The sequence below is a fragment of the Bradysia coprophila genome, unplaced genomic scaffold, assembly GCF_014529535.1.
Source record: "Bradysia coprophila strain Holo2 unplaced genomic scaffold, BU_Bcop_v1 contig_151, whole genome shotgun sequence".
Classification (NCBI taxonomy): Eukaryota; Metazoa; Arthropoda; class Insecta; order Diptera; family Sciaridae; genus Bradysia; species Bradysia coprophila.
In genome coordinates, this window is record NW_023503423.1 from 2,695,899 (window position 1) to 2,720,262 (window position 24,364).

The 24,364-nt window shown below is 38.0% G+C and overlaps 3 protein-coding genes and 1 long non-coding RNA gene across 5 annotated transcripts; 2 read left to right on the plus strand and 2 right to left on the minus strand.

The window, feature by feature from the left end:
• The first annotated feature begins 1,644 nt into the window (after positions 1–1,644).
• On the plus strand, positions 1,645–10,506 carry LOC119074423. The gene is made up of 3 exons (XR_005087191.1): positions 1,645–1,847; positions 8,968–8,973; positions 10,495–10,506. It is a non-coding gene; the product is annotated as an uncharacterized LOC119074423 (long non-coding RNA).
• On the minus strand, positions 2,631–5,828 carry LOC119074414. The gene is made up of 6 exons (XM_037180543.1): positions 5,342–5,828; positions 4,011–4,189; positions 3,704–3,947; positions 3,122–3,639; positions 2,987–3,058; positions 2,631–2,923 (listed from the first exon to the last, which is right to left on the minus strand). The coding sequence occupies exons 1-6, from the start codon at positions 5,444–5,446 to the stop codon at positions 2,767–2,769; spliced, it is 1,275 nt and encodes a 424-aa protein (XP_037036438.1). The 5' UTR covers positions 5,447–5,828; the 3' UTR covers positions 2,631–2,766.
• Positions 10,507–12,981: 2,475 nt separating the features above from the next.
• On the minus strand, positions 12,982–23,908 carry LOC119074409 (hexosaminidase D). 2 transcript variants are annotated; one of them, XM_037180531.1, is made up of 5 exons: positions 23,058–23,908; positions 15,440–15,620; positions 15,120–15,374; positions 14,264–15,058; positions 12,982–14,189 (listed from the first exon to the last, which is right to left on the minus strand). In XM_037180531.1, exons 1-5 carry the CDS (start codon positions 23,105–23,107, stop codon positions 13,362–13,364), a joined length of 2,109 nt encoding a protein of 702 aa, XP_037036426.1. In that variant the 5' UTR covers positions 23,108–23,908; the 3' UTR covers positions 12,982–13,361. The 2 variants fall into 2 exon arrangements, with proteins under 2 accessions (XP_037036426.1, XP_037036427.1); XM_037180532.1 differs by lacking the exon at positions 23,058–23,908 and adding an exon at positions 20,029–20,379.
• Positions 16,947–18,135, plus strand: LOC119074419. The gene is made up of 4 exons (XM_037180548.1): positions 16,947–17,058; positions 17,169–17,296; positions 17,356–17,733; positions 17,802–18,135. The coding sequence occupies exons 1-4, from the start codon at positions 16,962–16,964 to the stop codon at positions 17,970–17,972; spliced, it is 774 nt and encodes a 257-aa protein (XP_037036443.1). The 5' UTR covers positions 16,947–16,961; the 3' UTR covers positions 17,973–18,135.
• Positions 23,909–24,364: the final 456 nt, after the last annotated feature.

Genomic DNA, 24,364 nt, shown 5'->3' on the forward strand with positions numbered 1-24,364 from the left:
CGAATTGGAGCAAAAATTTGTCACCCCCATAAATGCATCGGCGGCAAAGATGTTGATTCTTATGGCTATCATGGGTTGAGCTGTATAAAAGCATCAGGCCGACATCCGAGACATCATTCTTTGAACGAAACACTTGGAAGAGGTATAGTTTCTGCAGTAGTTCCAGCAATTTTGGAACCACGTGGAGTCGCGCGTGAAGATGGAAAACATTCTGATGGACTCACCTTGATACCTTTGTTGACACAATTGCAAATTCGTATTTGATGAACAGTTCAAGCTATGTTGGTTGGGTGGTAAAAACGGCAGAGGATAAAAAGGTCACGCTATATATAATTATTTAATTGGCCGATATTCCTTTGTTCCTTTAGGTTTTGAAACGCTAGGTCCATGGGGTCCTCATGCAAAGCAATTTGTTTCCAAATTAGACAATATAATCTCGAATGTCACTAACGAGAAGAGAGCTACGCTTTTCCTTCGGCAGAGACAGTCAACGTGGAAATTCAACTTCTGTGCTCGGAACAATGCCGTCAACCCAAGCATTGGACGAGGTTTATTACCTTCTTTCGAATGAGAATAAAAAACAAATTTAGGAATTATTTTAACATATTTTGAATAAAAAATTAAGTTATTGGAGCCAATAAGGAAAGACGTTAAAGAAAAAAATCGTTTACAGGTCTGGCATACCTACCTTCAGAGCCTAATATTTGGGAATTAATTCTCTAAATTCCCAAAATTCCATAAAATTCTCAAAAATTCCCAAAAATTCCCAAAAATTCCCTAAATTCCCAAAAATTCCATAAAATTCTCAAAAATTCCCGAAAATTCCCAAAAATTCCCAAAAAAACAACAAATATTTCAGAATATTGAATATAATATATTCAGTAAATTGAGCTTAAGCGGCATATCGCCAAAACTGGAGGTGATGGTGATAGGGGAACAAGTGGTCTCCGATTTTAATGAGTGATAGATTCGTCTTCAATTCTAGAGAATCGTCTCTTTCATTTTTTTCGAACATTTTTTTAAATTTTCGGTTAAAGTGTTCAAAGGTGAAAGCATGTCAGAGGGTACCGAAAACCTTTTTGCGGCTATAACTCAAAAATAATTATTTTAAGAGCAGTCTACACTCCGACCTTCTATGAAAAATATTTTCGATGATAGCTTCTTATTAGAATATTTTTTGAAAAAAGTGGTTTCATCGTTTGGTGCCACAACATATAAAGTTTCGATAGCCACCAGAATAAACCGCGAGCCTTTTTTAATAAAAGTTTAGTTTTGTTATAGAAATTAATTTCAAAAATCACTGCCATGATGTACTCACGTACGGAAACTCTAAAGAATCGAAATGTGATAATAGGTATCTGTCAGCTGATAGGAATATTTTGTTTGTTAGTGTTGGTTTTTTGGTTATCTCGGTGATCACAATTAAAACAAACTGTCAACAAATAAAACATCCCAATTTTTTAAGTCACGAAATTGTTTTTTTTCAAGCGAGAGATTTTTTGAAAATTGGGGAGCGGCTTTTTAAACTGAAATTAAGAATTTCAAATTCCACTTTTCCAATATCAATATACATTTTCAGTGTGTTTTTGATGTGTTCATTGAAATAAAAATAATATGGACTAACGCTCGCGGTTTATTGTCAAAATTGATGCAGTCTACGCCGAGAAAACTCAAAAGTCCAAAAAATATCACAAAAAACACAAATTTTAGGAGTTTTGAGTCTTTTCTCAGTACACTACATCAATCTGGACAATTCCAGTGGCTATCGAAACCTTATATGTTCTGGCACCAAACGATGAGGCCACTTTTTTCAAAAATAATTCGAATACAAAGTTATCATCAAAAATGTATTTCATAGGGGGGTCGGAGTGTATATTGCTCTTAAATTATTGTAGTGTTGTACTAATGTTGGCTTTGGAGAGACCTACAAGTAGAGTGTACGCCCTGGCTGGTGCGAGTACATCGACAAGAATTATATCCTTCAGAGCATAATATTTGGGAACCAATTCTCAAAAGTTCACTAAAATTCCAAAAAAAATCCAATTTTTTTTCTTTGCTTGTTTTTAAAGGTTTTTGAACTTTTCCTGATTATAAAAATGCAAAGAAAAGAAATTTTTTGGGAATTAATTCCCGAAATTCCCAAAAATTCCCTAAATTCCCAAAAATTCCCTAAATTCCCAAAAATTCCCTAAAATTCCCTAAATTCTCAAAAACGATTCCCAAATATTAGGCTCTGCCTACCTTACTAATCGAAAGTCTTACTCCTCCTGCGCGCCACATCTATCAACGAAAATTTTATTTTCCGATTTCATTCTTTGTTTTGCTCCTCAATCTTTCAAATTAGAACCTAGTTCTTATCTGACGCGGATCAAGACTTTAAAATTCTCTGACCCAAGCGTTACAGGACAAACGTTCTTGTAAAGAGAAATCTTATAACCAAAAAAGCTTCTGTGTCATCAAAGAAGGATACAACATGGCTCCAGATTATAGGGCGTAATTGGGTGCAAATAGTGTGAATTGAAACATGAGTGTATATAGCATCTACATATGATTTTTACCCTTCTTCACCTATTTCCATTTCAACGTGTAATACTGGCGAGCCATCAGCCGCCGTTAAATAAACAAGACTATTTCGCGGTATTACCAATTTAAATTCTTAATTTTATTGTCAATTAAATTGATTTGGTTCTGATTACACTGATTACCCATTTATATCGACATCCACTTTTTGTTCAATCACATTTCACTAAATAAATAAGTAAAAATTCAAAGCATTCCGCCATCCACTAAATCGATAACTATGTCAGTCATTTTCCGTCGACAGATCTCGTTCGGTGGTACATCCAATTCCGGTGCGCCGTTTGTCTCTTCTTTTCCGCTCTTTCGAACCAAATACAGATCCGGAGCCTCTTCGGGAGTGCAACTGTTAAAAGGAAAATTTGTGTTGAGTGTGAGTGTGGTCAGAAAGTGCTTGGTGATCAATTACGTGCTGATGGGCAAAATATCAATTGCCAGTCCGAGACCGAATTTGGCATAAATTTGAAACTCCGATTGCATTCTAAAATAAATGAAGAAAGTCTGAATTTTTGACAACAAAATCGGTTAACCGGCTGTGAATTACTGAGTCCATAGTTGCTCCTCTGTGCTACAAAATGATGGTAACGGTCCCAACGTTCGCAGAGACCTTACCAATTCTTTGCAGTACGTCTCCAGAAACGTTTTCATATTATTCTGTCGCAACAATTTGTCGGTGCAGCAAAAAATCAAATTTGAAACGTCCAGGGCCGGTGAACCATATCGAATCAATTGAAAATCTACCAAGCAAGTCTCGGCTATGTCGTTGTTTCCGTCGTATTTGTACAGGAAATTGTTCGTCCAACAGTCACCGTGGCAAAGTGTTGCCAACGGCGTTTCGCGACCGACCAGCTCCACCATGTTCGAAAAAAACGAATTGTTTCCCACGAATTTCTCCAACTTTTCCACATACGTTGAATGTGGCGATAGTGTTTGAGACACCATGTCGATAGCGTTTTTCGTTAAGATCTCATAGTAGTTCCGATACCAATCGAAGTTCCTTTCGGTGAATATTCCTTCAGTTACCTGACTTTTTAGCCGATTGAACTCCGTAGGATTTTGATCCTGAATGTCATTTGGTTACTCAATTTCGAACTAAACCTGAAATCTGAATGGATGAATCAAGTACCTTATACGACAGACTCAATGAGTGGAACCTAGCAAGTTCCTTAAGCACAGCCAACGTTTGGTCCAGCGTTAGGCCTTCTTGCCTATTCGGCATCTCGAATCCCCTGACACGTAAATCTTCCAATACGACCAGATCGTTGCGAGCCAGATAGCAATGCGGTATAGCTCTCAGAACGTCGTTGGTTTTCTTTTGTTGATATTTTAAGAGGTCCGGTAAAATTCGGTTGTAAAATTCAACTTCGTTTCTACGTTTCAATGGAATGCATCACGTTTACAACTGAGTGGACAAAGAATTTCGCTGAAGCTACCTGAACAGTTCCTCGCTTCGGTAAGCTTCACGTCTTGCCTTTGAGTCAGGCAGACGTTTGCAAATGACCGATTTTTCCCATTTGATCCGTTTTCCTTCCTGATTTGTTCGGTAACCCTTCAGCAGAATGCGATACAGGGCGGCTGTATAGTTATCGCCTCTACCTGATCCTTGCGCTTCCTGTTAATCAAATTTGTTAGTGAGACGAAAGGTTAACAATCGAGTTCTACAGTCGGCGACTTTCAAATAAATGACGCATGTTGTTTCAGCTGTTTTTCAACTGATCCACTCATACACTGTGATCGCTACACTAGTGGAACCTCGAAGTACAATAGGTATATCAGAGATAATAGAATCTGAAAAGTGGGTCTATGTTGGATCTGGGCCTCGCCCATGGCCCATACTCTTTATGTGAAGTCTGAGTCCAGACTAAAGACAAAATTCTGAAGGATTGACATTTTTGTGGATATTTCGAATTTCATGAGAATGGAAACGTAGTAACGATGAAAATGTCTAGGAGTGAACATGGCATATGAACCTTTCTTCTTTGAATGAAAACGTTCCATAGTAACAACAAATGATGAAAAAGGCAAGAAATTTCAAGACAAGTCAACGCACTTCAAGCGTGAGTGGTACTCTAAATAGAGTACTGAAACTTGACAGTGTGTAAAACACTGTAAAAAAACCATTTCAGTCCAAATAGTACGGCTGTCGACTATGATCACTTTTGCTTGAAGTGCGTTGGTCAAGTGAAAATTCTGGAAAAGAAAATTGCGAAAACGTTTTCACGATTCGAGGTGATGCTACACTGTGAAGATTTTCCGATCGTTACTGTTAATAATATTTCAGAATGTCTGGACAACAATAATTTTATTGAAAGTTGCATGTGGGTAACAAACTGACTTAATTAATGTCAATTAAACTGATGCATTCAGAAGTCATAAAAGATTCAATGTGGTAAGTCACCACACGTTGCACAACAGACATTCGGTCTGATTTGTTAATTAGCCAAGCAGTGCTACTGTCGTCGTTCATCTCCAGTAATAAAGAGAATTTTGAGTTTCATTAAAACATCGCGAGAAATAACATTAGTGTTATCCTACCCACTTTATCCTATCCTATCCTAAACATCGTGCAGTGAAAAATCAATATGAGAGAAATGGTTTTCGCTAAATAATTGAGAAGCGTGAGAATATAACACGGGAAAGGGTGGGATGAATTTCGCAATTAAAAATTTAATTGTTCTTTGCACTTTCCGCTCACTAATATCCTGTGCGAAATGGTCAAAGCTTTTCGTGCTATTAAAACGAACATTACAGCATATCACAATACCTCCAATGAATCAATGGTAACACCTGGCTCGGCCGTTTCGAATATCTGTTGAAACAATTTTAAATCCAATTTCGAACTCGACGAATCCGAATCATTGATACCCATTTTTCCGCACGCACCCACTTCACTTTATTCAATGTTTTTCTGTTCTAACACTGGAGCCCTTTTTGAAGTGGAAATTGTTGCCGAGCGAAAATGAAAAAGCGACCGAACTCATGCACGTCCAACTTTCACATGACAAAATCCGTTTGTATTTACGCTGTTGTGATTTTGCGCAAAAAAGGAAAAGGGAAAACCAATTTTCAAAAGAAACTCGGAAAATAGGTTTACACACTCACACAGATATACACCGCAGCGCTTGCAAAAAGGACGAAATACGATTGATACGATTGCCGCGAATATTGAAATTCTGATGGCTATATCGAGTAAATAATAATTCAATTTCTTCACTGCACTTTCAATTGCACAACGTGAGAAAGTCGGACGGTGACTGGCTTTGCATCATCTATATGCACACATGTTATGCTGCTTCGTCCATTAATTTTGTTCGAGTTAATTAAGACAACTGAATGACTTATGTGATGAGTGAGTGTTGGATTTAATAAATTATTTAGATTGTAAAATGTTCATTACATTTTCAATTGATGAGTCTGGGCGATAATTTGTTGTTGCTGTTAAGAATCTGCCTTATTATTTGCTTTAATTTGATGTGGACGAAAAACTTAATGTTTTCTGATTAGCTCATAGTTTTACAGTGATGATGGGATATTTCTACACGGTAAATATCGTCTTGCGGACGATACTATCGTTTTCTAGACGATAATAACGCTCAAGAAACGATAATGGATTGGACGATATTATCGTTTTTTTTAGACGATATCCAGAAAACGATATTATCGTTCAAAAAGTGCTATTATCGTTCCTGACGATATTGACCTTGTAGATATGTCGCCTCTCCTTTTGAATAGTAAAACCTATAGTTCTGCAGAATGAAATTCGAAGAACTTTGACGAATGATCGATTGCATTACCGCACTTCAAGCAAAAGTGATCATAAAGGTCAGTTGCGGAAAGTACTCTATTTTACATGAAAATATTTTTACAGTGTTTTACAGCTGTGTGGCACACTGTCAAGTTACAGTACCCTATTAAGAGTATCCACTCATGCTTGAAGTGCGGTGGTTGCATATATAAGTTTTTGCGGAATTTGGTGAAAGTCCAACAAAATGTGAACACTTTTAAGTGCCCATTCCACTTAAAAAAAGTACGCCGTGAGAGAGCCGTTAGAGCGCCGTGAGAGAGCAAACTGTCAAATAAACAAAGAAAAATTGAAAAAATTCAATTTTGTCTCTCACACGGAGTACTTTTTTTGGTAAGAGGAAACTAAGCGTTAGTAGTCAGGAGCTCATTCGATCACGTTTTTCAATTTTTTATGTCTTATTGACGTGCTGTCGCAAATCGTCATTTTAATTTAGGAGCCGTTCACAACGAAACACCAGGAAAAAAAGGAAAGCGTACGCTCCATATAGGTCTCTTCCAAGGCCGTTCAAAATGTCAATCGTCATCCACAGAGAAGCCAACACAACCTCACTTTGAAGTTTTAACGAACAAATTTGTTTAAGTTGCGGTTATGTTTGCTTCTATGGATGACGGTCGGTTGTTTTCGGCCTGTCAAAATACGTTTTTACCGTACGATGGAAGAAACCTATTTATCCGTACATTTTTTAGTAGGCTAGACTAGATTTACGGAAACCCAAAATTTTTGTAGTGACGTAGAGATGAAGTGGGTGTGAAATTCACAAACGAATTCAATTTACTTCACCACAGCAAAATCAAAGTGTATAAATATACTAGTTTAACCATCAGTTACATCGTTTATGTACTTTGTTGCAAGTAACTTGTGAAAATTGGTAGATCGATTTTTATACTCACCATATTCACCTTCAACGCTTACGAGAATTATTAGTTCCTGTGAACTCTGGTAACCAACAAACTTTAATTTTTATTTAGTGAAACATACTACACATCAACGCTTACATTAACTAAAGACCTCTTTCATGTGGTTGCCGAAAGTGGACGTCATTCTAGAAAAAGATGATCATAATTAAAAATGGTGGACGTCATTTATGAACTGCCCCTACTATTTTTGAAAATTAACTGTAAAATGAATTTGAAAATAAGAAGAGACCGGATTGAGAGAAAATTTAATTTACAGCTCACTATTGATGCAAAGATTTTCCATACGTTTTCGTGATTTCGCATTAAAAAAAAACGTTTTCTGGGTCCACCATTGTTTTAACTCGATTTGGAAGTCCCTTAAAGGCTTTCGGAATTTCCGTTTTTCACACAGAATTTGCGATCGTGAACACAAGTTTGTTTTAATGGTCGACTCTTTATTTTTCACTTATTATTCACTACAACATTACATGCGTTCATATTGATTCGAAAAAGGGGTTGAACTATTTTAACACTGACTGTTGAGTTCGCATTTGTTTTACGATTAGAATTTAAGAGTAAAATCGCGAATTTTTCGAACAGTTTCCAGAGAGGTACTCGTAATAATTCGAATGAGTCCAATCGGTACCATGCTTTTCAAAATGACGCATAGAATGACCAGCTACGTGTTCGAAGAATTCGCGATTTCGCTCTTACTCTTTCTAAATTTATTTAAAAAAAACAATCGAAATTGATGTTCATCTTTGCAATATTTAAAGTATAAAAATTTCGTTTAAATTAATGCGAACCTATACCATTGGTCACAGTAAATCTTACATTTTCTTAGTTTAATGTGCTGAGTTGATTTAGGTAAATATATTTGCGGCATTATAGCGGGAAACATCGGGAAACATACACACAAATATAATGAGTTTTCACTACGGTTATTTTTCATGTTTTTCTTTAAGTTTTGATTATTTGTCGTGGAGCGTTATTCGGTTATAATTATGGGGTTTCATACAACATCAGATTTGCAAGAAAGAATAGAGAGTTGAAACCGATGCATTTAATTCGGATTCACAAAATTCACATGAAAACCGGAATCTTCACCTTTTTATCCGGATTCAAATAAGTCCTGGTACATAGTCCACGTCCTTAGTGGCTTCGTGCGCCTTAAATTCTTTAAGAATGGTCTTTGTTTCATGTTGTTTGTCAAGCTGTGGAACAAAAACTTTTTCCGGAAAATGGAAAATTGTTTTTCCAGCCGGAATACCCATTTATTGGAAAACCTTTGAAGTCCGCATATTTCCGAAAATACAATGTCTTTTCGAAACATTTCTCCAGTTCTGGCAAGTATGGCTCATTACTAGGGTTCCCAGACGTACTCTTTCTCGACATTGCTACTACTTTTGACTGGTTGTAGGTAGCCTGCTACTATTTCATCGATTATGTGCTCTTTGTACTCTTTTTCGAATGCAAAAATCAAATTTTTGCTAATTCATTAGAAAAATTTTCGCTGCGCGGCAAAGACTGACATTTCATCGACTGTAATCATTCTGTATGTATGGCAACAACGCACCATGCAGATGCGTACCTAGATTACAGATACCACACTCGAACAGTGTATCATACACTTATAAAAACAAAAATTGAAATCTTCATACATTATCTGTCCCTTTCTGTCCCTTTCAGATACTTGTCATGTCACTTTTTTTGTGTTTGTGCATGGAGTGTTGATGGCGTAGTTATTTTACCAACATTGCAGTTAGATTGAACACAAATCTTCCTTAGCAAATTCAAGGAAACTTAAGATTTTTCGAAACATAGTTTCGGGTAAAAATCACTAATTTCTATGGCAGAGCACTAAATTTGCTAAAAGAGCTTTGGAAGACTCCTTACTCATGGTCAAAGAAAGGGGCGCCAGCATCCTTGAAAAATATTGCCGATTTAAGCTTAATGTGATTAAATGAAGGTGCCTCAGGCGAAAAACTCAATTCGGAGTTTTGCTGCTCATCACAAACGTTAAAATTGTTAGAACAGAAATCGTAAATAATTCTACAGTTTTATGAAGGAAGTCTTTTTTTCGGCCAAATTATTTGTACCGTCCCTTTTCCACTTCCATTTAATGTACTCTTTTGTACTCTTTTCTTGTTCTGACTAACGTACTCTTTTGTACTCTTTTTCAAGTTGGAAATGTACTCTATTTGAAATTTGCGATCTGGGAACCCTACTCATTACCGATTTTTCTGGCTTCCTCCTGGTTTTTTCTTATGAACTGACCTGTTTTTACCTTAACCATCGATGTAATTCAGAGGAGAACAAGAAAAATCGTTTGAATTCCGTGGAGTTCGATAGTTCTAGAATAGAGAAGATAGTTGATCATGATGATGTCACTTCCTTTTAAGAATTAACCTATGTTGACTTCAAACTTGTTAATAGTGCAAATGTTATCAGAAAAAATGGTCAAAAACGTTAGAAATGTCTAGTGTCTAGTACAAAGAAGTAGGTGGAACGTCAGGTTTCAACAGTATTTTGGATGAGTTACTCCATAAACAGTCACAAAAATTATTTCATCCTGGAACGGGACCAATAAAATAGTTATGTCACTCAAAGAAGCTATCGTAGAAGTCAATTGCAATTTTCATTGGGAAAGTCATCAGTAACGTTCCAGAAATCGATTTTTTCATAATCCTTAAACAGACGGCAAAGAGAGGGAACGTAGTGTCTGTGCAAGAAACACTTGAACTGGTCTCCCAAATTAGAACTACGTGTCTTTTATTGATCCAGAAAAACTTAGAACATGCGTATTAGGACATACGTGACATTCCCAGGACATATCAGGCTCCTGAACATGGATCAGAAATCAGAAGTACTTGAATGACACCTCATTTATGAAAAATAGATTGGAAATGACTTCGGAAAATGGCTTCAAAGTTGATGAATTTTCGGACTTACTTTTTGGGAAAAAACATTCTTCCATGAAATATCGGTGATAGCAGAACTTGAAAGAACAAGAAAAATTTTTTCAAAAAGATCTTGTGTTTTGAAGATATTCGGACTTCAAAAGGTTTTCTTATCAATGGCTTTTCCGGTTGGAAAAACAATTTTCCATTTTCCGGAAAACTGGTTTTTTTCCCCAACTTTTCATGGCAAATATAAAACATGGAACAAAGACCAATCTTAAAGAATTTAAGGCACACGGAATTACGCAATTACCAGTGACGGTAAGTCAATTGAAACATTTTCTAAATTAGTGACGAAGTAAAGTAAATTAGAAACAGGCTAGTGTTGATTTTTTTGAAGCTCGACTCGACTGTTACTCCAGCTACAGATGCAGATAGTAACGCAAAAGAGACTTAACTTTAATTTTTCTTTTCTTTAACTGTCAGGCTTGAGAGGAAAATTTTAAATTTAGTCTCTTTCTCGTCGCTATGCAATGTGTTAAATGAAATCTCATTTCCGGTTTTATAAATATTGTTTCATACTATTTCCAATGGATAACAGGGTGGAATATAAAATTTTGAAAGTTGATTCCCGATAATTTTTCATTTCTAAATTCAATTTTTGGATCACAGTAAATTTTTTCCGTTAAATTTATTATAACTTTTCAAGACAGAAAATCGTTCTAACAGCTCTAATGTAACGTAACGTAATCATTTTAGATTCAGTAGAAAGTATGGTCATAAAAAACAGTACAAAAAGTCCAATGCACAAGTGTTCGACGTGGCAACACACTGGATTACTAATCAGAAAAATCTATATCCATTTTCGGCCTAAGACAGTTCCTTTTACCGGAAGTCAAAGTCTACATGTGCATTTGCATATCAGTCATTAACACCGCACTACTTTGTCACCCTACCTAAGACACAAAATGTCCGTGCTGTCACTTTCACATTTGTTAATCTGAAAGATCCAATAATTCTCGTTCCAAGTCGCTGCTCATTGCGGCGTCCTCTGGAGCTGCCGATTGTTGCATGTTTGGAATTGGTTCTTGTGGCGGCGGGAGTGTCAATTGTTCCGCATGTTGACGAACCAAAAATTCACATTCCGGCGGGCAGGAACGAGGGTCAGCCGCTTTGCCAAACTGACGATGATTGCGGCAAATTGTAGTATCGATTGGTCTGTCCATGGCCGCATTCAAAACTTGTCGCATTCTAGATGGCATTATGAATGGTCACTCACACCAACCATCTAGAATGCGACAAGTTTTGAATGCGGCCATGGACAGACCAATCGATACTACAATTTGCCGCAATCATCGTCAGTTTGGCAAAGCGGCTGACCCTCGTTCCTGCCCGCCGGAATGTGAATTTTTGGTTCGTCAACATGCGGAACAATTGACACTCTCGCCGCCACAAGAACCAATTCCAAACATGCAACAATCGGCAGCTCCAGAGGACGCCGCAATGAGCAGCGACTTGGAACGAGAATTATTGGATCTTTCAGATTAACGAAAATTTGGAGGGGAAGTACTGTGGTGGTCAGGTCAAAGTAGTCTATTGAATTGTAACTAGTCGCAGTGCACATTTAGATCCCTTTATATACGAGGCTTATTGATAGAAATAAATCATTCCAGTTTTGGATATAGACGAGTGAACAACGCGTTTCTCTTCCTCCACAGGCTTTTAAAGCGCCCTAACCCATATGTTACTGTTTATCTCCGTCAGTGAGTAGCAAGTGTTTCACTCAGTTTCACATACAATCGCTAAACCGAACTGGTGTGCATACGTTATTTTGCACCAGCTGGTCTGGTCACATACAATTCCAAATGGGACCAGCTGGTGCAAAATAACGTATGCACACCAGTTCGGTTTAGCGATTGTAGTTAAAAAGTCCAACTGGTGTCGAAAATTATGCTTTTAAAGACATGTCGTCCTTATCAAACACTGAATGTGGTTTGCATCAGCAGAGAAAATACGGATCCCGACTCGCATTTCATTTTTGTGATGTTGCCATCGCCATATTTTCTTGTGATTAATGTGGTTGCACCTGCTAAGTTTTGTATGGAATCGAACTCAACACTCTCAACACTAGCTGCAACTTTACGCAGTGGAACGTGACAAAATTAAATTCACCTGAAAGTATAACTTCGGCTACGCACGGATTCCTGGTTTCAGGTGAATTTAGTTTTGTCACGTGGCACGCAAACCGAATTCGATTGCGTTAAGTTGCAACTAGTGTTGAGATGAGTTGGATTCCATACAAAACTTAGCAAAACTTAGCTTCAACATTAGTCACAAGAAAATATGACGATGGCAACATCACAAAAATGAAATGAGAGTCGGGATCCGTATTTTCTCTGATCCGCTGAGGGTTTGCATTACCTTCAATGTTTATATGTATTTGGTGGAGCCGGACTTGTCAAATTTTCGACTTTTCAGTGTAACTATTCAAATTGTGGCCTTATAATCGAATGATATGTACACGCACAGAGACTCTCAGGCTAGTCTGAAAGGGATTCAAAATTTAAAAATTGCATCGCTGAGGCAGAAGGTATACTTTGCTGAAAGAACCATTCAATGCGTTAGGTGTGATGAAGCACACTATGCACTGAGTGCATTTTATTTCGCTTCCGCAAAGTGTACTACTTCAACGCAGCGGTACTTGTTAATTACGATGGACTAAATTATTCAACCGGCACTCTACGACGTAAGTTCAATAAAGTGTTCAATTGAATCGTCTCTACAAAAATCAGTCCATTTTTTCACAACAAAATCTCTCTATTTCACGGTGGTATACACGATATGTAGGATCAATAGACCATTTTAGAGCGGCTCAATTTTGATTTTTCTTTCTTACAAAAACAATAGATTCTGTGACCTCACATCGAATCGTGAAAATTCTTACAATTGAGTAGACTGAAAGGATCTATTGCGAACGAATAATCGATTTGATTTCATTTACTCGGGCTGCGTAACAGAGGCGAAACCTTTTTTTTAACGAAAATGAAAATCGATCACTTTTCATCTTCAAAAATGTACAAAATCAAACCCACCCCATCCCACATTCTTTCCTCATTTTTTATCCCGTTTAACGAAACCGAAAGTTCTGTTGATTTTGTTACGCTAATTTTGTGACACGCTAATCTACTTTCGTTCTAACTGATACGGTAACGGACGCCGAGGCCATACCTTAAATTGTGACAAAATGCTACCTTTCTTCTCTATGTCGTTCAGTTCGTCCATCAAAGGCTTTATGTGCAACTCAATAAATTCCTTAATCGTCCACTTGTCGTACACATCGTGCATGGCCTCATTTGCATTATTCGCCAGTGTGTCAAGCGAATTTTTCAATCGCATTGCGTCCGCAGTCAACTCATCAACACGTATCGGAGAACTAAAATTGTGGCGAATGTTGTACTCGGTCATCCAACCTCTTTTATACTTCAACGAGTCAATGTACTCTCGGGTCTCGCTTGTGACCGCTGTCAAATGATGTACGAACCGAAAGATCGGACTGCCAGGGAACATACACTTCGAAAAACTACTCAGTTTTGAATCTTGATGCAGTTCCATCCATGGTCGATGGATAAGTCTTTCAGATGCTGGTTCCGGACAGGTGAGAGCACTGAAAATGGCGTTGTTCCCCACCTCCACGTTGAAGTAACCTTTCGCAACGGTGCTCAAACAGATGGCAAGACTAGGCATTGATACCGGCAGCAGTTCACATAGAACAGCGAAATGATCGTATCGCTGCCATCCGGTCAAGGCGAATCCGCTGATACCTTGCGAGAATCGTGCTCCTTCACTTTGGAATACAGCTAGCCACGCCAGGTTATTCTCCAAATGTCGACGAGCTGGTGGAATAATTAACTGTTCCCCATGTGCTCCTTTAAAACTGGAAGCGATCCATGCAGTCCGGAACACTGACGCGTACTTTTCCCAGGTCTGAGACGGGATGAATCGATAAACGTCCTTGAAATTATGGAAAGATTTGGTGAGAAATGGAAGCGTCAAATTGGTTCACTTCTTTGCGTCGGAATACGTACCTCGGCATAGACCCAAATCATCGGTTCAACTAGATCGCCGATGCCGGATTTTTGCAGATCGTTGGTGTGCATTCGTCGCAGCATATCGTCCCAAATAACAATTTTCAAATGTGGCCAACGTCTTTTAACAATATTGGCCACAGTCCGGACGTGCGACAGAAATAATTCATCCGTTCCTCTGCTCTTACACCGCGGACATTCACCCATACGAAATACTTCATCGCAACCAATGTGAAGATGCGTAAAGTTAGGCGTCAGCAAGTCGTCATCAATGTCCATCATCTGAACGAGTGGATCCCTCGATGTTGTTGGCAACGATGTCGTTTGGTGCATGTCAACCACTTGTGCCATCATTTCTTCGATGAAAACGAGTGACGCATTTAGACTTGGACAAATCGACTGAGGCGATTCGGGAACTTCGCGCAAATGTTGGAAATCGGGCAATTTCAACGCGAATTCAAGATGTGCAAACGTTTGTATTAACGGCATAACCGAAAGTCCGACAGCTGCAGCTGCATGTAGTAACTCTTTAACGTCGGTGGTTGAGTAAGCATTTTTGGCTGATAAATTACGGAGCGACGATGAATATGGAAACATGTCCTCGTACTCGAGTAACAGTCCGGTAGCACCAAGTGACTTGAAAATTGGCAGCAATCGTTTCAGATAGCTGATTTTGGGAGGAGCTCCCTTTAAGTCTAAATGAACCAAACGTTGGTTCGGTGGTGCGTGTCCTCCACGACCGATTCCAGCAATGATTGGAACGCCCAGCCTTTGTAGTTCGTGTTCGTACTGACGCTATAAAAGGGAATGCAGTTAAGTTGTCATCGTCGTTTGGAAATAATTTTTTTTTTATTACTTGCAACTCAGCCGAGTGTCGAATGCGTTCGGCCTCTCTACCAAGTATCATTTCGTCCCTGAATGGCACATCCAAGGTCTTTAGAATTTTTTCCGAATCTTTGCTGAAAAAGCTCGTGTCAAGATATTTCAGTTGGTCTTTGTAACGCGACAAACTGCTAATGTATGGACTTCTCGTGGGCGGTACATATTTAACACCATTTTTGTTGTAAATTCCACCATATTTGGCATAAATGTCTGTGTCCTTGTTCAAGCTCTACGAATTTGTTTGCAGAGCTTCATGAAACAGGTATTTTAGAATAAAAAGTTTGTGTCACTTACTTGATGAGATGTAGCTTCCCTTGTTGTAGGCCTGGTCTCAGTGGTGTAAAATGCTATTAACGCCCAAACGCATATGAGGAATATGGATGCGCTGGACAGAATAAGCATCGTTTGCCTGCCGCATGATTTGCGGACTACCGCCCGAGGGTATTGCATACCGATAAAAAGATGCAATGTGGCCCTAAAGGGATACATTTTTTAAATTAAATTATCGGAAACTGAAGTAAAAATGTCTTTATCTCTTCGCTGAGAATATACTCTAATCATCCCTGAAAGCATCGAAAGTTAAAAATTGTTTCGGATTGGACCTGGCTCTGTGCCTCTATTTTAAACTGTTAGAGCTAAGGCTTGGAATCAGGTCAGGTCGTTTTCAATCCGAAGCCAGGTGATGTAAATTTTCACGTCACACTGACAAAAAATGATTTAAAAATTTCACTCGTTGCGGATAACTTTGTCTGCAGTTCGTCTACATTATGTTCTGTATTTTAGTATGAGGCGGAGGCGCTTCAGGTGTGACAGACTTTGTGGATTTGGAGACTTCAGGTGAAATTTTCAAATCTTTTGCAGGTCAAAGGTATATCAGGTCTGGTCAGGTTGAGATAATTTTCCGAGCACGTGACCTGAATCTTTTTCTGGTCGACTGTTTCAGGTTCCAGGTCAAGTCGAAATCGACCTGTTCCAAGTCCTTAAAACCAGTTGGCAGACATAAATGGCAAACTTCTTATTTCAAAAATCATGGGCCATACAATTTTGCCTTGTTCAGCTAAGACAACGTGAAGTGTGATTTGTTTGTTAGCATCGTATAGCTTTCATTTTAAAATGGAATCCAAAAGAAGTCGAAAGCTCTCCAAAACTGGCACACAAATACCGTCACGTAGGATGTAGATTTACTTCACTAAGACAAAATTCAACAATCAGAATTTTCATCTAAATCAAAAAAATGTTTGCAGAAATCATTCTTAACTTCAAAAATAAATTTAACTTTACCGTTTTGGGTGCGACTTCTTCCAAAGATTTTTCATAGCATGGTGTAATTCTATGCTAATAAGACTGTGATCAACTGTAGAGAACTGTAAACCACTAAATGCAATTCATAAGAATCTCTTCAGTTGATATACAGAACTAGAAAATAATGAGGAGGTAATGCTCGAACATAGAATACACTCATACAGACTGCAATCATATCAGCTTATTATTTTTCTGCTCTGGACATCTTTCTTGGTATCAGAGCCGTAGCTGCATTGGGGCCCAGGTGTGCTCAGCGCACCCTGAGAGACCATACTGATGCAACTAATTGCGAAAAATGGTAATTTTTTTGTCACTAGAAGATTGAGAAGTACAACGTTTTGAAAGTTGAAAATAGCAAAATTTTCTTGCTCGCTCCGCTTCTTTTTCATTTTGAGCCCACCCTAGCTACGGCGCTGCTTTTTATAAAAAAATATCTCGAAAAAGTCAAAGGTCAACTGCGAAACAGCGAATGACATTTTTCACTCAGTGGTCTCAATCTGCCCGGCTAACAAACATGAAAACTTTCAACGTGATTACTGTGATAATTCTCACTGTTTCCATAAGCTTTTGTGTAGCAGACAAACATATCTACAAAACGTTTCTGCACAGATGTAAGTTGTTAAGCGACAATGAACGGTATTGGATTCGATTGTTTTGTGTCTTATACTCGATCAAATACAGTTTCAATGCGCAATCTAATAAGAAAACATTTGAATTGTAGCTAGTAAAATATATCATGAAGCCGTACTGATAGACAGCATAACCAGTGAACCGAAAAGCTATACGATCATTTTCAAATACTTCGGCTCGTTTCTGAAACCGGTGACAAAAATTGAATTCGACGTCAATGTAAGATCGTCCTTGAAAACTTAGCCCGATGATTTGATAGAATATTTGAAATTTTATAGTCACCCAGTACCGGTATTATACATGCTATTAGCGGAAATCAAAAACATCCTTACTTTGACTTCACATTACCTGTTGCCCATTATTTTGCGAAAATTACCATCAACGACACGACGAACGTGACGGCAACTATGAAAATGTATGGATCAAATAGTAGTAAATACCTTGACATGGAGGCAACAAAAAGTATGACTATCATACACTCGAAAAGTGCAAGATCGGCGCAAAGGCCATTCGGTACTTCGATGGGTATGCGACTGAAAGGCGATGAATTGATACATTTCAAGAGCCGCAACGTCACAAATGCAAGTCGTTTTCCAAGCAGATCCTTTGAATATTCTGGTACAGATTACATTACGTATGTGGCGTTTTCGTTCAGTGTCAGTATCTAGTCAACGCTTGCCAAAACGAAATTGTTTCTAATTCAATTTTTTATATTTGCATGCAGTCACCTACAGCAATGGCCCTAATTAATGGAACGTACATCGGCGAAAGAGAATTCAATTCAGTTGTTTATGACTTGAACAGTGAGCACTTTGTGGCTAACATTTCAATTTATGGCATAAAGAATGCGGGAAAATCACCTGAAGATCGTGAAGGTTTAATTAGTTTTCTGTAAAATGCATCTTGAGTTCAACAAAAAAAAAATTGAACTCGAACATCCGGATGGATATCCATCTTAAGATTAGAATACAAAATTTCCATTGAACAGTGTGTAGAACTTTCAATCCACAAATGGTAAAATTCCTTTTTTGTGTAGCACTTTATGAGTTCATGATCGTTAGAGACCAAAATTCCGAAATACCGAAATAGTTGGTGCCGAGCCGAGTGATCAAAAACGAGTTCGCACCCAATATACCAATATTCAGTTGGTTGAAAAATGCTGAAAATAGAGGTCGCACCCATTTTTACTTTTTCTTTAAATTGAGAAAATTCCAAATGTAAAACCAAAAATGTATGGGCGCGAGATTCCACCTCTAATGTAGGAATCTCGCACGGCGCGAAATTCCTTTTTTTACTATATAAACGAGTCCGACTTCCCTGCAGCATTGATTTTCGGCGGAACTGAGTAAGGGGTTTTGTTCCTGGCCTCACCCACTATCGTTCCACATATAAATGAACTCAGTGCTGTTGTGTTGAAAGCCTACAGAAGTCTTTGAAAAAAGTGTTGCCAAAATGCATATTTTTTCCTTCTTTCTGGGTCTGGGGGACCAACTGCTGGAACATCGTCTGGAACGGTTCTACGGCAGTCTTTTTTTATCGTCTACTATTCCTTTATCTTATCAATAGAAATACGCTTTGCTATGTCGCGGATATTTATCGTTACACCAGATCCAGTGTTGGTAGCATCAAGAGAAAAATTATTAAATTTTTCTTGTAGGATTTTAGTCAAATAAAGTGGAGTTCAAAACATTAGTTTTTCAATCGGACCAATATTTGCTACGTGATAGAACGTGAAAACCCGTCTGCTCTCACTTGATCATATCGTTTTTTCAAACTCCTATAACGTAGCAAATATTGGGCCTATCGGGTTCCTCTGAGATGTCTTTACTGTTGAACGCCGAAAATATTTTGTTTTCTTCAAAAAAATGAAAGATACGTGTTCGAATCCAACGAGCTATCACTCATTAAAATCGGAGAGCTCTAGTCCCCCAACCGCCTGAAGTTTTTGGCGATATGACTCTTAAATGTGAAGTTACAATTTGTTCTCCTTGTTGGTAGTTTAAATGAGTTAAAGGAAAAAATTCTTAAAGCCAAATATTAGCTCGACTTACTTTATCAATAAACAGAACATGACGGTTTATGGATCTGATGGAAGCTACAGTTTTTCCTTTACGTCTCTCAGGCCTGGACTGGCAATAAAGGGCGTTCGGGCGATAGGAATATTTCGATTGGAAATCGAAAAAAAATAACAAAAAGGCTCGGAAAGAGGTCTCAGTAGGAAAATTTCGTTAGGAAATCGAAGAAAAATGAACAGAAAGTAGAAAAATTTGAAAATTGGAATTTAAAAAAAATGTAACAGAAAGGCCTCAGTAGGAAAATTTCGATTGGAAATGTCCCAATTGTCCATGTGATGTGGCGGAACTGTGTTATTCACTTACACTGTGTAAGTTACACAATATTAATCAGTCATACGAATCGAGGGCCTAATTGGAAAAAGTCGCCCGAACGGAAGGCTTTTTTGAGCCAGTCCCGACCCCGATGTCTCTTGTGTGAGAAAAAAACGAATTGTGCGATTTTCCAGCGAAGAACTTTTTCTTTCGGTCTAGTAGGATTATCACACCTACCTCACAACAATTGTTGATTTGGCAACATAGGGCTGATATCGATTACAGAATTTTCATCAAGGAGTCAAAAATTGGGAATTTTGCTTTGAGCAGGGATATGAAATTTTCCTTACAGTGCCTTGCATGCCAACTATAAAAATTAGGGTAAATATTTCCGATTATTTGGAAGCTTTCAATTTAATAATTCGGTAAACTAGATCTAATCAACGAACATTCATCAAGGAATCCCTCCCTTCTACATGCTACTATTTAACTTGCATATGAAGTACTTTAATTTATGAAGTCACACAGTCACTTTTATGACTTTCCCATGATACTGTGTGCCATCAACATAACACTTAACAGGTAAATAAAACAATTTGCAGGCAAGAAAGCCGTTTAATTTACCTTTGTTAATCCAACCGGCCGATATTAACGTTAAAAAGTTCACTTTCGCAATCAAAACACCTTTGATAGCAAAATCGATACACTTCGGATCTTCGGATATTGGAGCTTCCAATATATATAAACCTTAGGGACGTGCTCGTATGTCATTCATATCGATTTTGCTGAATGTTGACAAACCGCCCGTATTATCACATACATTCGGATAATCCGAATAGCGCGTTAGTGTTGTGCCAATGATAAATTGAAATTTTTCCAGCCAACAAAATATGAATTATAGTCAAACAACGGAATAGAGAGAAAATATGCTCCACGAACGATTAAAATTCACCGACCGCAGCACAACAACATCGTTCCGAGATTATCAATGATAACTGAGCTCAGATGAATGGGTATCACGAATTGCATCCAAATCATGCATCCAGAGGGGAATGTGTGAACATCGAGCGAGAGACTTTTGTGGGAGAGATGGGAGAGAGAAATGTGTGTAAAGTTTTGCATAGCGCAGTAGCGCACATGTCATTTACGGGGGAAAATTAAAGAAAAGTGCTTCGGTATGGTTGGTACAATTTCATTTTATTCGCACGTTAGTAAGCGGGCGTAACGCAAGTCCGCTACCAAAAATGTTAATTTTTTTGGTGGACGACAGAGCATATTTACAGCACTACCTAATTTCCACCGGTTTTTTGATGGTTATGGATTATTTTCGATATGAGTGAGGTGTTCCAAGGTTGGTTACTAAATTTTGGGATGACAGATGATTCCAACTTGCATCGGATGTTTCGATGGATTGGTTTCTAGATTTTGGGATTCAGACTGATTTTTCTAGATTTTTTTCATAAGGTTTTTTGATGTTGTCGAAATAACATACTTACAAAAGTGGTTACATCAGTCAAAAAACCCTTAAAGGGTAAATGTGACGCAAGTCCGTTATCTTACTTACAAAATAACTGATATCGCTGAGGGTGACGCATTGTGCGCCGTACGCAAAAGTTTTATCAACAAAAAATTGACCCAAAAAATTTGTGAATGAAAATTTTCCGAAAAGAAATTTTCGTCACCAATGTCAGATGTTGAGGAAACTATTGTTAGGAAAATGGTTAAAAATGTACTGAAACAATTGAAACGTAAGAAAACCGAATCATCTGCCGCTTGTAACGCAAATTTCTTTTCGGAAAATTTTCAATCACAAATTTTTTGAGTCAATTTTTTGTTGATAAAACTTTTACGTACGGCGCACAATGCGTCACCCTCAGCGATAGCAGTTATTTTGTAAGTAAGATAAAGGACTTGCGTCACATTTACCCTTTAAGGGTTTTTTGACTGATAACCATATTTTCGCTATTCAAATGCGACGAGAAGATGGTGTATTGTTGACACTCTATCTGATAACAGTTCAAGGAAGAAATTTGTCTCAACTCTTGTTTTCCGATGGGACGAACAAGCTCGTAGCAACTGTCATGAGGGGGAAACATTAAGACAGGTACTATTTGCTATTGGTGACCAATAGACGTCAATGGAAGTATGTGGGACAGATTTTGCTCCTCGAACTGTCACTTTGTTTTGGTTTTGAAAAATGGTAACAAAAGGACAGTTGCAAAGAAAAACTCTTGTTCACTTCATGGGATAAACAAGATGTAAGAAAATAAACATTTTCGCACCTGAACTGTCATCGAAAGGCACTCATTTGAGTGGAGAAAATGAGGCTATTCACGCCGCACGAATGAAAAATTATATGTTCATCTCGGAGAGAAACATGAAATTCAAACTCGAAATAACCATTACATGCTTCAGGGACAAAAATACGCATTTCGTCTATGTATGACTATTTGGGACTGTTGACTTTATGTGATAGTAAATGACTTTCGGTACCACTTTTTGTGAGCTTCGGAGATAATGTGAAAATCACTGTAGCGTCTGAAAACGTAATGCAAATCTCAACACCTCGGTTCGGAAGTGTTCGTAAATAAAGGGAGTTGAAATTCTGACATCAGGCACTTAGCCTGGACGCAATTTACATTGTTAACCACTCCATGGTCGTTAAATTATGTATTTGTGATTTGAGCTATTAATTTCTGCTCGAATATCCTTTCAACGATAATTAAAGAAAATATGAATAGAGCAAATTGCTGCGAGAAGCCTCATAATTACCCCCTATCATCACACGCGTGGATTATGTGAACGTTCAAATAATTTGATTTCATTTCACTTCTGTAAATACATTTCAAATCGAGTAGACTACAGCGTGTTTCTCGTCCTACATCTATACGTACTCATAGAATGAGTAAAGCCGAATATAAATGAAATATTTTGGGTCTCACAAAACCTGCTACAAACAGCACACCAAGCTTTATTAACCCACAGTAATTCGAATGGAACTAAATACTCTTGACGATTTAATGGTTGCCCATGGTGTTACGTACAAGTTCAATTTCGACTTGAAATGTCGAGAAAGAACAGTGATGTTGACTGCAGAAAACATCCACTATGTGAGAATATAATTAGTGCAAGTCTGCTGCCTGTGAAGACGGCATATTCCATGATGGATTTTAATTTGTTTACGACTGAAAAGCCACAAGTGGAATCAACGATTTTGATGAAGTGGTTGATGTTCATTCGTCTGTGGTAAGCTTGGCATTTCATTGATTTTTTTTAATTAATGGGTTTTGTTGCGATGCAATGGATGTACGAGCACTATAATGTGTATACGAAAAGCTCAAAGCTGCCGCTTATATTAGGAAAATGGTCAAAAAGGGTAATTGAATTTGGAAAAGAATGTGTCGTCTGAGTCTACAAAACGAGTCACGTAGAAAATTTACATTTTGTGCCCAACATTTTTACACTTGGCGTCCATTTAAGAATTGCCCCTGGCGCCAAATTATGGACGGAACTGTTAGGATCATACAGGACTGAAAGGGTTCATAAAACTTAACGGTTTGAGTTAAGGGGACACGAGAAATTATAAACTTCTGGGTCGACAATTTGGCTATTGGAACCAACGAGCTTGACGAGAGTAATTAAACTTTAGTTACCTCCTCGCTTTATTGCAATTATCCGGACGAATCGGTTCATTTACTAACATTAGAAGCGGACGAACTACCCGCTGATTCCGACACAAACGTAACGCCTTTCGCTTTCTGCTTCAGAACTTCGCCTTTCACTTTATCACTTTTCGTATTATCAACAACTGAACTCAGTCCAATCGAATTCACTTTGTTCCCATTACGTTGCCATCGCTCCAAATCGCAAAATTGCAATCGGTACTTTGTCGAACCATAACCGTTAATGCTGGTGGCTTCACTGGTTCGTAAATGGATTCCGTGACTCGTTGAAAATATGACTGGCGTTCTCGGACAAACAATACTGGCCGTGTACTCGAATTGATTCACCGAATTATTAAGCTGTCGTTTGTCATTATTGGGCATAACTTTCAAGAGCGTATTACACAGTTGTTGACTTTTCGGTTCGACTGCAGTAAATTCATTATCAATGACACGGTCAACAGTAACTACACCTTTAACGACAACCGTATTTTGTTTCCCTTTTCCGGATTGGTTTTGCGGAATATGAAAGAGCTTTAAGTGTATTGATCCAGTAACATCATACGTACAACTGAATAAGTTTCATTGATAAAATCAGCTGAAGTCCACCGCATTCGTTACAGTAAAAGCTGTTTCCATGTGAGTTTTTTCTTGTTAATGTTTTGTGTTTGGTCAATTTCATTTTGCTACACATAGATATGCGTGTGTGACAAACGCTTTTCATGTGTGTGGTAGCTTCACATAAATTTCCCTTCAATTGCACACGGAAAGATATCGATTTTCGACACTGATATTAAACTCTGTCCATAAATCTGTTACCACGTGTTACCACGACGTTGTTAGTTGAAAATAGATATTCAATTACGCAAGCACTGAAACCTATAGAGAGGGTGAAAAGTATATGTACGTACAACCACTAGGTGATTGCGGAAAATTGAGGTGCATGCCATCAGTAGCGTGATATACCTGATGGCTTTCAAATTTTTGTTTTAAAGAAAATTGTCGCTCGAACAGAAGAGATTTAAATTTCTATTCGCATCTGGGTAGGGATTACGGCATCAATTCACTTTCATCTATTCTCTGTCGAGTCTACCGATATAGTAAGATTCAACGAATGTCAACAGAAAAATAATTAATTTTCTACTCGACGTATTTCAGTCAAATAAATTGTCATCGTACAGCACATGACCTCAGGACTGCGGAACATTAATCAGCAAACGTTTTTTCAAACCCTTTTATCTCTATTCTCCAAGAAAATATTGGGCCGATTCAAAGACTGATTACTGTTCCGGAGTCAT